At 34.0% G+C, this 17,565-nt stretch overlaps 1 protein-coding gene across 1 annotated transcript in view; it reads left to right on the top strand.

Moving 5' to 3' along the window:
- Positions 1-14,959: 14,959 nt before the first annotated feature.
- Positions 14,960-17,565, top strand: part of Smp_074900 (hypothetical protein) — a gene marked incomplete at both ends in the record, with an annotated part of 25,004 nt that continues 22,398 nt past the window's right edge. Inside the window, one exon of the mRNA XM_018799079.1 lies at positions 14,960-15,050. Within this exon, the coding sequence (XP_018650903.1) occupies positions 14,960-15,050 (91 nt within the window). The remainder of the gene's footprint in view (positions 15,051-17,565) is intronic.

Genomic DNA, 17,565 nt, shown 5'->3' with positions numbered 1-17,565 from the left:
TTCTCCATTAAATGTTATATGATTCGTGCTCTCTGTGCCATATTTTGAACTCTTCCTTTATCTTTCGTGTATGTGGAGGCCTAGTGCTGCAGGGACTGCTACTACATTGGTTGTCTTGATCTGCATTTATTGATGTGATGGGATAGAAGAGCTAGGTCATATACGAAGTCGAAATCGTTTAGTCGCATCCAATCTGTCCATTGTATTACGTGCTTCTGTCAGATGTGGGGTTCTTCATAATCCAGTCACCTACCAGGAGAAAGAGAAAGTAAGCAGCTTTGTCTGAAACCGGTCTTTACTGATAATGCATTTATCCTGAAGATAGGCTATATTAAATGTTTGTATTGTTGTTCCTCCAGTAGTCTAATACTTATTAGAAGAGTACAATGATAATCACCAATTGACAATGAATATAACTTTTTTAAAAATATATTTTCATAATGACTAATTAGTGATATATATATTCAGTAAAGTAAATAAACACCACTGCATGTACTTAACTACGATCCACACTTTTTATATGATAGTGTTACCATTCAAAGGTCTACACTAAACTTGGTACTGGTCAGAAGCTTAATGGTTAGTTACCATGACACCATCGAATTTTAACTAAGTAACTAAGTTCCAGTCCATTTATTTTATTTTGAGTTAGAATTTATTTATAAGCTCTAATAATACCAACTATCAACTAAAACAAAAATTTTTTGTTTGTATATTTACGGTTTTAACCGTTAAGCTATTACTTTATAACTTTTTAACATATGGTTCTTATAAGCAGGTGAAGGACATTACTGATGTATGCCAAGAAAAGTGATGAAGAAAAGCTCATTTTGTTATTCTGCTAAATTATATTAACCATTTATTTTTCATCTTTTTTTTAAGATGATATCCATTGTTTTGAATAAAGCATATATATTTGTGAATGAACGATGTTCTTTACAATCAACACTCATTATGTTCTACAGTTATTTAAATTACTAGTCCATAGAAACAGTTAAGTTTAAAGTATCTTTTAAAAATATATTGCATATATGACTTTAAGGTTATTAATAAAATAAGATTGTCATTGTTTAAATGACCAGTATATGAAGAAGTTTAAATGTCAGTGGAAATGATGAAATTGACGATTAGAAGAAACATAGATAATGCAGGGTGATAGAATTAATAATCTAATAATAAGTGGAATCACATTTTCGGACTCTATTCTCACAAATAACAAAAATAGGAATATGGTTGAAATACTCATAATTTGTAAGTATCAATGGTATGTTCACTCAATATTTTTGAAATTTGGAAGAATGAATCATACTTCTAGAGGAAGATCATAAAATTTCTTACAAATAATCAAAATGCACATAAATACTAGCAGTTGTTTAAGTGTAGTGATTTGAGTTTTCCAGTTATTGAACTTAAAGATTATATTTGATCAGTCTCTACTGAAATATGTGCATCTTGAACGTATAGTCTAGATAGTACTTTTAGCCAGAAGTTTTAAGATAGATGGATTTTGGCTAAGAGTGGAATTCAGATCATCATAATTAGGAATCATATACACTCAGTCGATAAGTTTATAATAGAATGGAACTCGTTTACTGGATATTACTATTAGCTAAACTTAGTCTCTACTAAAATTCTCTATTATATTTTGAATTTCTTCAGGATTTTGATTAATTATATTTTAGTACTTCAATGAATTCATATAATTCGAGTTATCATCTCGATTTTTTTTAACGATTTCTTCGATCTTTCAGATTTACGTGTCAGATCTTCTTATACCTTGTTAATTAACAAATTAATTTGACTATTTCTCTAACCGTACGTGAATATGGTCCAATATAGATAACAGAAAATTGACAAGTTTAAACGGGGGTGTTTTATCACCTAGTTTCATAATTGTCATCATTATCACGGATGTTGAAAATTAAAATAAATGAATTCAGATTACATGAAACAAATTTAGTATACTTTGATGAATCAGGAAACGTAAATGAACAAGAACAAAAGAAGGATTGTAAGGAGAAAAAAACTCATTTTCTAATAATATTGTCAGCAAAAGTATCAACATTGATACAGAAGAATGTTGGGTAGTAACTCCCGTACCCTTGTTCGAAATTTAGTGATGATCATGTTCTATCGATCAGTCCTACTAACTGCTTTTAACCACCAGGAATCAAGTAAGAAATGAAGTACACAACTAAATTTCACCTACAGGAAACGCATATCCTCCTTATCCAAAAACTATTTTTAATCAATTCCCGTAGGATACTTTCTGTAGAATAAACTGAAATTCTAAAATAAAAGCCTTAGACCTTTAGAACATTTCAGGGAAATATAGATATTTGGAGCATTCATGATACTCTCTTGCTACTAACATTTTTCACTGGTGATTTTTTATTCTATTTTTATATTTAACTACTTATAATTAATAAACAATATGAATTGTACTTAAGTTATTTCTAGACCTTATGCACAAATGCAAACGTCTACAGAATCATTCGTTATATTTAAAAAGATATAACTAGATGATCATTTTTGAATATTATTTGCATTCCGTCTTCTGTATAGCTAGTATTTCTGAACTTTCCGAAACTGTGTTTTCATTATCTAAGTTCATATTCATCTAGTTATTACACACTTTACTGTGACCTCGATTGAAATTTTCTGAGACTGACTGTCTGATCATACCTCTTTTTCAATCTAGCCTTTAAAAAGTGACATCATTTTAATACTTACTTCTAGCTAACACGATTTTTGGTCATTGTTCAATGTTGGAATTCAAAATAAACTCTGCTTTTTGACCTGAGGAATCAAATACACACTTCCTATTGAAGTCAGAATTGGCTTAGTAAAATAAGAATTTATGAAATTCCTCAATCCTAATATGAACGAAATTCATTATAACTGCTTACTGCACATAGAAATGAAATAGGCATATGCTAACAAAATCATTAAGCATTAATTTTTTTTAAACAATCATGTAATACACTTTCTATTTCAGATGATCAGGGTATATGAACTGAATTATTTGCGTAATTTAACAAGACTACTCAAATAAAATGCAATATATCCAGATGATTGAGATTAGTAGATATTCGTTGGTATGTGAGTGTAAAGTAAAACTTTATTGTTTACAAGATTGTTAATTAAAATGATTATTTATTGTCATGTTGACGTGAAAAAAGGAAATAAAGACACAATGATGAAAAATGGAAGTTATTTCTGGAAACATTTCACTTAATTCAAATTTTGTAAAATATTGACATTAAGTTTTGTCCCTGATCTATTCTATAAACAATAAGCTTTCCTTTGATACATAATGAACTGCCATGTCCTTTTCTATTGCAAAATTATTGTCATTTAAACGTAATCTTTTGTATTCCATTTTTCTAACCTAATGCTTAGTTTGCATCGTGATTGTGTTAGTCATCTATTTATTCATGAGTCTTTTAGAGTTATTTTAAATCAGGAATAAGCCGAGTAATATTTCAGTTGACCCGTCTTTTTTCTCTCTTTTGCCTGTTAATCAATCAGAGGGTGGAATAGTTTTCGTCTCTTTTCCCCGAGATGGCTTAGTAACAATACGGACACACGCATTACCAGCCTCACTGTTGAACTAGTTAGCCTATCATTTCAAGGCCTCAAACTAGACCGGGGCAAATTCTCCTGTATATTAGTGGGCAGAAAGTTCAAGGACATAAGACATACTATCATTATGTGTTTAAACACCGATAATATTGTTAGCGTGACTGACATGTCAACTTATAATTCATCTAAAATTAACAACCTTGAATGTGTAAGAAAGCATATAAACAACTGGACGATCATTTACTTTACATAATGTAAAAAATGTTAGCGTTTAAATCAAATGACAGCGCAAGAAATCAGAATAGTAAAATGTTTTTAACATTAATCATCTTAGTAAAAAATTCATGTAGATTACAACATGAAGTTTTATCATATCCGCCAACAATATCAGTTGTTTTACTAACGTCCTAGATGTCTTATGCTCTTTGTAGCATCATGAAAAGTAACATTTCCAGTGATCAACCTGTTGGTCATAAGTTTCGTAATTAACACCATCTAACTAGTTAGTGTTTAAACGTTATAAAATCAATAGACTTCGTAATAATAACGTATTTATTGGTCATCAGTACCATCTTTGACATTGTTAACCACGTGACAAGTTTTTTCCAAAAGTCTTATTTCGAGAACGGCTGTAAAAACATTTAAGGATTCTATCTTATCTAGGTGAAAAACAAGCTGTGGAGACAAATCTTAACAGAATCAAAATGAAAATCCATAAAATACCGAGAAATACTAACGAATAGAGAAGACTGATTTTTAATCTGTTTCCTGAGTTTTAACGTATAATTGTATACTTTTTATTATCAAGGCAGATAGTATGCTCACATCCATGTAAAGTCTCTTTTGTTTTAAGATACTGTAATGAACAGTTTTATGTCAGTCTACGAGCTACTTTGAATACATACTTAACTAAACGTCCAAGTCACCAGTTATTGTGAATATTTTGTTAACTTTGTCCTATACAGAACTTCTTTCACAATAGTAAAATTACTGTGGAAATTAAGATGTTTTTTTATTCTTCAGTTAACCTCTTCATTTTAATTTGAATACTAAGTTTGGTCTAAATGGAAAATACATATTTGATTACAACATTACGGATAATTGGTCAAAAAGTTCCGAAAGATTTGTAGAATTTGAATATAATATACAATACAGAATAATATCACTGGCAAATCAAAACTATAGTTTTGTAGTAGTTTCATAATTCTCAGTAATCTGTACTGATAAATACACTTGAGACTTGGTTCAGTGATAATTAGTACGATATTTTCAATTAATAGTAGTATCGAGTGTAATATATGAACTAGTATATTCCCAGATCTAAGCAATACTTACTCTAATACTCACAACTGGATAAGGATTGAAAACAGAGATTATCATGAGCACAACTGAATGTATTGTATATTTAGAATTTTGTTGTTAGGTATGTTCAAAACAATTACTATGTTACATTAACACTGCAATCAATTTCATAGCGAACAAGATAATATTCACCTTTCGAATGAGTATTTCCTCAAATGTTACTAAATTAATTCTATAGTCCTAATTAAATGTCATGAGTATTCAACGGGTTATCTAGTAGATTAACTTTACAGATCAATAATTCTCACGTAAACTTTGGGTAGTCAGTTGAGAAATAAGCAACTAGTGAACCCTGAATTATTTATAAATTGGGTGCTTATAAAGATTTATTCAATTTTTATCCTTACAAGTTTGTAAGTAACAGGTAATGAATATACCGAAATCCCCATTAATCGTAAATATTTTAGACGGTGTATAAAATAAATAACCGATGAGATAAAGAAATGAAGAATCAAACATTTAAGAGATCAACGTGACTTCAAAATCACATTTCGTTATTATGTAAATTTATTCAGAATTTTCAAATAGGGATCTAATAAATTTTCTCTTAGTTATCAGTGATATTAATATGAAACCAGTTTTCTATAGATTCGAATGATAAATCAAATCAACAAGGAAAGTAATTGAGTTCATGTCGTTTTACTTAATCATTGAAAAATCATCTTTAATGTTCAGAATGTGGTTTGCTTTATTATTTAAAAATTTCCATCTACCTGATGATTAAAATATTGAGGGATATATTAATTAATCATTTAAGTTTATGGGGAGTGTACCATTTCAGGGCTATAAATTTTTTAACTATTTACACTAGAGAACACAATCTATCCACTACTTTAAATTGAAATTATTTGAATATTATACATTTTGATAAATACTAACTGTCCATTAAAATGTTTGATTAATCGAGTTTCCCTATAATGATTAGAGTGATACAATATGAGGAAAGTAAACTCCTAGTAAGATATCATTAGATAACAGAGGATAGTGACTGTAGACATCAGAACTATTGTGAAAGTGGATACTATATAGTTAATAATATTTAGATTTAAAGTTGTAATATAAAGAAAACCTAGTGATGAACCGATTAAATCTTCGTTATATTTAGCGGATATATGGCATTAAATATTATTTTGAGCAATGAAGGAAATTTAAAAGTGTAATAAGTAAAAATAATGTTGGTTATGTTTTGTTGTACAAAAGATCTACACTATCACAGTAAACCTCTGTTATTACACACTAAGTGATTTGTTCTTACTTTTGGACATATAAATTATTCTTATCTTCCTATTTATCCTATGACTCATTTATCTGCCCTTGCTAATCACATATAACTTTAGGCATGCTTCATACATGTGCATGCTAGTACGCATGTGTCTTTCTCTTGCATGTTTATGAAGATTGATTCACATATCACATATAGAGTTTGCTTTTTCTGTCACTCTAGTTCACATGCAATTCTTTTCATCTCTTTTAAGTTCGTCTGAATTAACGAATCTGGGAAACATGTTTCACGAATACTTTCGTATTTGACTTCTTGTATCTACATTGTCATCAACAGGATAAGGCGACAGAATATGTAGAAGTAAGTAGGATCCATATTTCGTTCACATCACTAACAGTCTGATTAAACCGTAGTCGGATCAAAGAGCCTAAACCCAAGAATAGTTTCTAACATACAGAAAAGGACAGAAGAATTTTATTTCAGAAACACTTTTTACATAAAATTTCCTTACAATAGCGTAATCATATTTTGGGACTTACGAACAAAGTAAAAATATATTTATTTATTTTAAATGAACGTATTTATACGGAGTATCTTAATTTTTCACAAAACGAATTTATTTCAGCACCAGCATAGCATTGGAGTACAAAGGAATGAACAGCGTGCTGATTTGTTGTAAGGGTTTTACACACTCCTACTGATCTCGGATTCATGACTTCTTCACTTAAGGTCGTTTGATCTAGTTTTACTTTCATTATGTTTTGCGTTTTGCTGATTTCTGTTCGAATTCAATTACAGGATTTTTTTTTACAAAAAAACGCAACTCATCAACCCATCAAAACAATGAACCAGGTAATCAAGCATTTCACTATTCATTACTTAGTGTAACTAATTTCTCAAGGACAATGCTCCCACACAAGAACGTCTGTCATTAAAAAAATGTTCAAATACCCAGGTCATTCTATAATCCATTGTATATAATTCTAGCTACACCACTAGATAGTAGCTTCAATTTGTTTCTAAAAATATCTCAAAATTTACTTGATATTCGTTGTCTTTGTTTGTTAACAGTCGTCAAATTTCAAATTCAGTACGTGATTATGCTCTTCGTACACATCTACGATAGGAAATTATCAATAATATCGCTGTAATTGAAACTAGGCTAAAATGTATTAGTCATTGAAGCAAGTGGTTGTTTATTTAAAAAAAATAAATCATGAAAGGGTTACTGTGATATTTAAGAGTATTTGAATTGTAGTATGAACTAGTAATCCCAGCAATAACGCAATTTAATCAAGAAGTATTAGATGAGCACGAACGAATTTACTGTATCTGGAATTCAAGATCAAAACGGTCATCAATACAAAGAAATCATTGGTTCATTCAAACAGCACAGTTCCTTAATTCTGAATTCCAGAGTAACAAAAACATTTATCATTACTGAAAGAAGACATTAAGTTAAAATGGTATAGGTTTTACACTAGTGGAAACATAATATCACCTTTAGAGCACTGCTTCATTGATTAGTGATTGGCATAAAGACTATTGAAGACATTTAGTAACAAATAATTATTGCAGAATACGATGAAAGTATACTAGAAATTTCAATTGTTCATTATAACGAAGCCAGAGAACAACGAGAAAAAAGTAACGATCAATCATTCTGAACATGTTAAGGAAGAGCAATAAAGAAACCTAAACGCTACGTTTATTTTGCAGATTAACCAAAAGAAATGCATAAAATAAATAATATATTATAAATGCCCAATCCATTGGGGTCATTAACAGCAACAATTTTTTCTGCACTCAATCTGTATAAAATTATTAACATTCTACATGCTTATCCGTCTCATCACATTTTTCATTTTTGTCATAATTATAAATGAGTAAATTCTTGGTTTGTTTTCATTAATTATTTAAAGAATCAAATTTTTTATCGTGAATATACCTGCAGAGTTTCCTATTTTAAAATCATTTTAGTTACAGGATATTATTATCGTTTGCATTCTAAATTCTATGGTTCTTAACCACACACACATAACTCTGTACACTAACAAATCATACACCACTAACCGCATGTCATATTTCGTAATATACATGCACCTATTAGCATAATATTTTTCCGTGAAACGCCATTACATATTCTTTTTGAGTGTCTAGGTTAATTTTTCTTGTTTTGTGTGTGTGTGTGTATTTCTCTTTCCCTTCATTCTTTTTACGCACCACTTTTACCTCTGTACACTCTGGGTGGGTAGCTATGTGGAGACAGCTAACACGAAGTAAGACTATAATTTACGAACGAACCAGTCAGATTTAGGATAAAAGGTCTTGAATATCGGCGCGAAATTCATTCATCCGCCTGATTAAATGACGTTTTGGCATCGTAGCTGAAATCAGTTCGTGACGAAAACCCTAAATCTAATTCTTAGCCCTAACTATCAACTATAAATCATAATTTTAAATCCTTACACTGGTTTAAAACTAACATTTAGTCCTAGTTAGTAGGTGAACATTCCAAAGGTCACCTTAGAGTCGCTCAAAGGTCGTGCATAAATTATAGTTTCACCACAACTTGATCTTGCTTTGATCAACTAGAAGGTCATTTAGTTATTCACTTCAGGTGCCTCTTAGTGAGTATTGACAGTATCATGTCTTTATATCATTTATGTGTGAAATATAGTATACGAAACATTTCAATGTTGGATAAGGTTTCAAGGTTTCGTAGTTGCATGAATAACTTGGTATTACAAAATTGGGCTGGACTGACACGAAGCTTCTGATGATGGCCAAGTGGTAATAACATATTTGTTCAAAAGCACCATTTCTCTAGTTATTTGAATAAAACCATCAATACTTACTGTAAAGTTTAGAGTCTTTATCGAACAAACTATTTCAGATGGTAGTGGACGGCATAGGTTTATTTGAATGCAATGTATTGTTGATGCTTATGTTATGTGTATCACTGGACGAAGCTTTGAAGTTCGATTTCTGTATATTTTGATCTTTTACATGCATCGCAAACAAATGAGAATATTTCCTTCCCTTCATTCAATTGTCTGCTGACTTGTGGATTTGATAATAACTATACTTTTTATGTGCAAGTGCAAATAAGAATCCAGGTCACATAATGTGTGATTCTTTTGTTATTGTGGGTTCCATCGTCACTATTATATTGAAATGAAGCTTAAAAGGAAGTTATGGATAAGGGATTAGTGTATGCGCGTGGAAAACGTGAAGTCAGGTATACTCATAGTTAACACTCGTAGGTAGAGAGACTACGTGAAAATAGTTAGATGAAAGTAGTTTAGGCATATCACTACCATATGCTTTATTGAATTCTAAAGAAAATACTAGGTTTTTTCTAAAGGCTTTAGACATAGTTGTCTTGACCACTTCAGGTGATCGATAATTAAATGAAGTGATAGCAAGTACATGAAGAATCTATCCTCACAAACATTTCGAGCAACAGAGTGTCCTGTTTAGATTTGGTGTGAGTACTGAACTTAAGTAAGAGTTTCTTATCATTTTGAAAGCAACTGTTGGCTCACTTATAAGTTCCTGATGTAATGATAAGTACAGTTTAGGGTATCACCTAGGATGTCAGACATCAATAGTTTTCCAAATCTACTAAAATGGGATCTAAGATTGCAGTCATTAAATATGGGTAAGTATAAATTGCTAGAGGCGGATGGTAGTGATACATTTAAATCATGCTGGTTAGAATCATAACTAGTGAGGCCCCCAAGTAAGTGGTTACTTAACACGCCCGGAGTACTTTATTGCCGATGTTCTCTAACCAAGATTGAGTTTTTCATGGACGAGTTTCCCTCGATTTTAGACGGCCAAGACATAAAAATATTCAGAAACCTCTGCGTTGCACAAAAAGTTTTAAAAAAAAACTTTACTGTCACGCCCTGTTACGTCGGCGAGGATAAAGCTCACCCAAAAAGAGTTCGCGAAAACAAGAACGTAAGCATGAATAAAACTGCTATCGAATATATGCAATAGAACCGTTTTAATCTTAAAATACAGAGTTTAAAATCATCATGTTCCACCTATCAAATAACTTCTATAAAACCCTTCTTAGACGTTTGTATGAATACGTATGAAAATCCCTCCATACTTACATTTTACTAATGTGAACTTTTGCTTCAATTTTAAATGTGAAGTTATTCTTCTTGGTCCTTTCGGCTGGGAATCTGTGATGTTTAAATAAATCAATGACTTCTTAGTATTGATGACTGTTGTAATTTTGAATTCAAAAATACAATACATTCGTTCGGGCTCATCTAATACTTCTTGACTACATTGCGTTATTCCGGGGATTACTAGTTCATACTACAATTCAAATACTTCTGATCATCATATTGGCGTCGCAATTGAGCCTGTGATGGAACGGTTGGATATAAATTCAGATTTTAATGCTTTTGAGGATTACATGGAGAGGTTCGAAATCTGGGCTTTGACCAAGGAAGATGATGAAGATTTTAATATTGTGGCACATTTTCTTACATTCATCGGTCAAGAAGCCTACAGTTTACTAAAAACCTTGGCATATCCAGATAAGCCGATTTCACTCCCATATACAACTCTCAAGGAATTACTATTAAATCATGTGAAGTGCACCAGTTTTGAATGTCGTGAGAGAGCAAAATTTCATAAGATGATTCGTCAGGATAACCAGAAGGTTAAAGACTTCATCCTTGAATTGCAAAGACAAGCTGCCAAATGCAATTTTGGTGATCAACTTCATGTACAGCTGAGAGATCGGTTAATTGCAGGAATTACCATACCAGGTCTGGAAAAGGAGCTGTTAAGAATGCCGAACTGTTCTTTTCAAGATGCTAGAACTGCATGTATTAACTACGAAGCAGTGTATGAACTTGATATTCAATCGATGAAAATTTCTAATACTTTGCTTAGTCGTCATGATGAAATACAATCTCAGGGTCGATCAAATTTGCGTTCGTTTAATCGTGATTTCTATTCTCGTGGAAATATGAAAGGTGATTCAACAAGGGACTGCCAAAGAAGCAACAGAGGTGAGAATAATTTTGGTAAATGCTTATCTTGTGGCAAATTTCATTCTCGTAATTCATGTGCATTTCGTAATGCTAAATGCTTTAACTGTGGTGAATCTGGACACATTCAGTCAGTTTGTAATACCATGCTTCATTTTGCTGTAAGTAATGCTAAGGTGGATGTTTCTAATGATCAGTTATCTTTATCTAGAAGTGGTATAACGTTATTTAACAGTCCAGAGTTGAATGAAACCCAGAGTCATTGGGAGACGAAAATTCCCAACCAACCAACTGATCAGATTTCTCATGTTATTGTACCAAATATGGTTTTTCATAATGATTCACATACTTCTGATGAAATTTCCTACAACTCTGAGAATAAAATGTTGAATAAGTCGAATCATGATCAAAAACCGGACTCACTTTTAGTAGATGCTGATTTTTCTAATGATCCATTATTCTCTAATGATATTCCTAATGAATGTGACAAATATGTTCCTAATGAGTCGAATTCTGATATCATATCAAGTGTCAGTGGTCCTCACAATCAATTTATCTCTAATGATATTCCTAATGAATGTGAAAAATATGTTCCGAATGAGTTGAATTCTAGTCATATTTCTGATGTTGTTGTGTCAGATGTTGGATACTCTTACGAACAATGTATGTTGAATAGAATCCCTAGTCAAGGGTATGATGAATCAAAGGGGATAGCAAAATTTACCGAAATAATCAGAGAACCAGTTTACCCAGAAGTGAAGTTTGCACAGGTAGAGAATCCAAATCAAGTCCAAGATTATCCTAATGAATATGAGGCAGATGAATGTTTTCTATTCGATTGTTTCGCAGGTAAATCAAGCCCAGTTGAATCACATGTGTTAGTTACATATATCAATGCATATCCATCTGTGTATTCTAATATGAATAACAAAAAGAATATGTATCATGATTTTTATTCAAGTCAAAGTCACATGATGGAATACCTCGAATTATATACCAGTGTTTATTCCCAAATACTCATATACAGTAGTCGATGCGTGAGATTTGAGAAGATACTGCAAATTGGAAATGTCATATTGGCTAAAACATTGCGACATAAGGACCCAACATTATTTCGTGGGGGAGGATATTGTTGAAAAGTATATGATGCAAATTCTAAATATCAGTGGTTTCACTACACAATCGACATGCTGATTGTATGCAATTCTAGAACCCGGGTGAGTCTGTTCCAATTTCCGTTGTTAATTCTAATACTAATGAGTGCATTCTAGATAATACAGAGTGTACATTCAATACACCATCGGACAGATACACCTACACTTCAATTCGAGCTGTGGCGGATGTGATGTTTAAATAAATCAATGACTTCTTAGTATTGATGACTGTTGTAATTTTGAATTCAAAAATACAATACATTCGTTCGGGCTCATCTAATACTTCTTGACTACATTGCGTTATTCCGGGGATTACTAGTTCATACTACAATTCAAATACTTCTGATCATCATAGAATCCTACTTATCTATCGATTCTGGGTGAGATGTGTCCACCTTTCTTTGTCTGTTTTGCTTTTCTTACTATTCTACTAAATTTCTACAATTCCCGCGAACTACATATACGTTGTCTTACTTGAAACGAGTATTTAGACAGTCACATGTAACTGCTTGAGAAACACTAGTGAGATTATTTAATGGTGTGGACTCTGACACCAATGCCGATGAAGAGATACCGAATTTGGATATAAGGATGAGAAATCGCCTTATGTCTTCTGAATAAATTATTGACTCTCTGGTTTAAAAATTCTTGGTGATCATGAAACGAACCGTTAAGTTAGTGCCCCTGTTGTTTCAAGTACACTGCGCAGACTTAGTTAGTGAACTGACGGAAAACGATAGAGATCTGATCTTTTCTGAGCTCACTAGGTTTGTATCGTCTTGCTCTAGGGTCTCTAGTGCAGGGTTCAAACATTTGGGAACCCGTTCTAGAAGGAAATGCAAAGCGAAGATGAGTTGCCACTTACAATTTTGACATGAGTAATCTGACACTAAAAAAGTAGGTGTGGTCTATACTCTAATGATCACCATACCTATCAAAGCCCACGTTTTTGGCGATGACAATAGAAGACCGTTGGTCAGGAGCAGAAGCCGGGTGTTCTTTCATGGCCAGTCTTGCTCAATGACAAAAAGACGATGGGTCTGCGTTAACAAAACGTTGTTAAAGACTGCTCACAGAGACATATTAACTACTGCATAATAATCCGTAGATCAACAGATTGAGTGTTGAACCGGTCATGAATAGTTTGTAGTGACCCGACTGGTCTCGATAAGAACACGATTTGAATAAAAGAAACAATTATTATTATTATTGTAACCAATTGTACCAGTGATTGTTTTACTGTATTTGTTTAATTGTATCAGACTCACTTCTTGTTCCGCTATCCGCCTTGTTCGGTTCGAACTTTCTTACGCTCTGCCTATTTCTCCTGTACCCGTTGGCACGTCTCGGTATTCTATCGATACCACGAGATCGCCAATAAATATACTTGATCTGGACTAATTAAATCCTTCTGGTTTACGAGTTATCAAAGGAACCAAGTCGTTGCTGGGTGCGTAATTGAATTGTGGTAGTGATCATAGTCCATTCTCAACTTGACCCTACTATAAGTTATTGGAGATTTTTTAAGCTTCTAAACAACCATTTATACTTGGGTTGATTCCTGTGTGATGAAGATAAAGAGACATGGAAGTCGTAAATTGTGATTTTTCGAACATTGATAATTTAGGACTAATTAAAATTGTTTGGGTTAAAGAAAGATCATGTATCGGCTGTAATCAAACGATAGAAAATACCACTCAAAGTGACTCGCGCTCCTTGAGAATGATTTGGATACGCTGATCTCGGTGAAACAGTAACTTATGGACGAAGAAATGTAAACAAATATAACAAGGCTTGGACTTCGACGTCAATTTCATTTACCCATTCTGATTTAAAAGGATTTTGACACTATGGCTGATGTCCGTCTGCAATAAAAGTCCTAGCTCTATTGTCTAACCCGAACTTATAACTTTCAATCCTAATTCCGATTCCTAACAGCATTATATAATCCCCATCTTATCTTACTATATAGGTAAGCTTTCTCAAGGCTACTTTGGCGTCTATCGAAGGGTGTCAGTATTTTAGGTTCTCACATTGACATCCCACCAATAGCAGAAAAAACCGGCTTCCACTGTCATGTTTGAGTACCATCCATCCTAAATGCCATAAAATATGTCTTCACTAGTTGTAGGAAAACTATAATGGCAATCTTAACAACCATGATCATACTAGACTTGAACCACCGTGCAGTAGATCTATCTGTCTCAATCAATTGCTTTCTTCCTAGTTGTTCCAGCTTCAGCATTCACCCATTCACTCGCAAAACCACGACTCGTAGAAAACTTACTGAATTCACACACAGGTGCTTGATAGAACGGCGCAATTTTAAAAGTATTTGATATTTTATTCTTATGTAGCATATACTCACTTATTATCTATCATTCTTTTCTTTCAAAACTATTTGTCGGAATTCCTTTGCATCTTACCCTTCAGTCCGTTGAGTAATATGGACAGTAATAGTGTCGTTAGCAGTCTTACACTGTAACCACAAACGCGACTATTGGGGGTCGAAATTCAAAAGTTAATAATAAGTCGAAGACCCCATTTGAAACAACGGGATCATAAAAACGCTGAGGATGGTGTCAGAAAAAGATTCTCACAGTATTATGTACCACATGGGTCACCTGACTCAAACACCAAAATTGAGTTTCCAACTAAGCGAAAGGGATCACTTTCTTACCCATGTACTTGATCCTGGTAATACCAGTAAGCAAACAACAAATAGAAAAAGGTGACCTAATATGTCCGTACCGCAACTCGCTAGAGCAAAACAACGCAACTTAGTTTACTTACTTACACCTGTTACCCCTCGTCGAGGAGCATAGGCCGCTCACCAGCATTCTCCATCCAACTCTGTCCTGAGCCTTCCTTTCAAGTTCTTTCCAGTTGCTATTCATCCTTTTCATATCTGCTTCTATTTCCCGGCGTAGTGTGTTCTTTGGCCTTCCTCTTTTTCGCTTCCCTTCCGGATTCCAAGTTAGGGATTGAGTCGTGATGCACATTGGTGATTTCTTTAATGTATGTCCGATCCACTTCCAACGTCTTTTCCTAATTTCCCCTTCAGCTGGAAGCTGGTTTGTCCTCTCCCATAAAAGACTGTTGCTGATGGTATCCGACCAGTGAATGCTGAGTATTTTGCGTAAACAACTGTTTATAAATACTTGTACCTTCTTGACGATGGATGTAATAGTTCACCAATTTTCAGCTCCGTACAGTAGGACTGTCTTGACGTTCGTGTTAAAGATTCTGACCTTGAAATTGGTTGAGAGTTGTTTTGAGTTCCATATGTTCTTCAATTGTAGAAATGCTTCCATTGCTTTGCCAATCCTCGCCTTTACATCTGCACCAGATCCTCCTTGTTTATCAATGATGCTTCCCACGCATATGAGTGTTTCTACATCTTCCAGAGTTTCGCCATCAAGTGTGATTGGGTTGGTGTTCTCCGTGTTGCATTTGAGAATCTTGCTTTTTCCTTTGTGAATGTGGAGGCCTATCGATGCGGAGGCTGCTACTACATTTGCTGTCTTCATCTGCATTTGTTCGTGTGTATGAGAGAGGAGGGCTAGGTCATCTGCGAAGTCCAAATCATCTAATTGATTCTGAGAAGTCCATTGTATTCCGTATTTCCCCTCAGATGTCGAAGTCTTCATAATCCAGTCAATCACCAGAAGGAAGAGGAATGGGGAGAGTAGACAGCCTTGTCTGACTCCGGTCCTTACTGGAAATGCATCTGTCAGCTGTCCTCCATGCATGACTTTGCATTGTAGTCCATCGTATGAGTTTTGGATAATGTTGACAATCTTTTCAGGAACTCCATAGTGTCGAAGAATTTTCCATAATGTTCTCCTATCCACGCTGTCAAACGCCTTCTCATAGTCAATGAAGTTGACGTATAGTGATGAGTTCCACTCAACTGATTGTTCAACGATGATCCGTAGTGTCGCAATCTGGTCTGCACACGACCTATTCTTACGGAATCCAGCCTGATGATCCCTAAGTTCGGCGTCTACTGCGTCTTTCATCCGATTCAGCAGCACTCTGTTGAAAACTTTTCCTGGTACTGATAACAAACTGATACCTCTGTAGTTCTCACATTGGCTCAGATCTCCTTTCTTTGGTATCTTGATGAGATATCCTTCTTTCCAGTCCGTTGGCACTTGTTCCTCTTCCCAAATCTTCTTGAATAGAAGGTGAAGCATGTTTGCAGTTATTTCAATGTCTGACTTCAGTGCTTCTGCCGGTATATTGTCAGGTCCTGCCGCCTTCCCACTTTTGATTTGTCTGATGGCCATCTTGACTTCTTCGATCGTTGGTGGAGTGAAACAACGCAAGAAAACCGTAATTGCGTATCATGCTCATCGCTCGTCGAAACCAGCTACTCAGTGCTGGAATGGGATTTCTGTAGAGTCTAAGTCCACTATAGCTATGATGTTGCAGTGGCTATGCAGAGCTTTGGGTTCACATCAGATCGTTTCTGTCCGTGTTTCTGATGCGCACACTCGCATTGCAAAAAAATATGACAACGGAATTGAGAAAAAAAACACATAACCCCTTCCAAAACAAGCCCATTAACTCCCCACAATAAACCCAACTTGTCTAGCACGTGCACAACCAGACAATAGAAGCGCATCCCCTGGTGAAATCTCAGACTGTCTCAGATATATCAGTTGCTGTCAAAGGAAAGGAGCAGTGTGTTGATGTCAGGAAAGTAAATGAAAGTAGTTCGACCTCCGAAACTCTGGAAGTCAGGCTGAAGGACGTCAGAAAAAACTACCTGGTTTTATTAAATATCCAATCGCAGGAAGGTGATTTGCTAAAAAGTGAATGATACTTTGATAAAAAACCGTCACAAATATTGCGCAATATTTCGAATGTGCACCAGTTCAATCGTCTGTATTAGGGTCAAAGTGTACCGAATGTAGACCTTTTCCTTCAAGGCTAATTTTAGACTCAGCATACGTTACAGAAAAATATAATTGGCATCTTGGAGGCGATCAGTTCAACGGTCTCCAGAAATCTTAAATAGCCTGACAATTCGCAAGGCAAAAGAAGTGCCTCTCAACCACCAATGAACACCCGAGAGCCAACCAGTACGGTGATTTAAGGGGTTTCTGTGCTGGTGGATTGTAGTCAGGATGAAGCACGCGGACATGATATACTAATAAACTAACTTACATAGTTACTTAATAATAATAATAATTAAATAGGAATAATATATTTG

This window comes from Schistosoma mansoni, chromosome 3, assembly GCF_000237925.1.
Source record: "Schistosoma mansoni strain Puerto Rico chromosome 3, complete genome".
Taxonomy (NCBI): Eukaryota; Metazoa; Platyhelminthes; class Trematoda; order Strigeidida; family Schistosomatidae; genus Schistosoma; species Schistosoma mansoni.
This window is presented reverse-complemented; position numbering and strand designations above follow the sequence as displayed.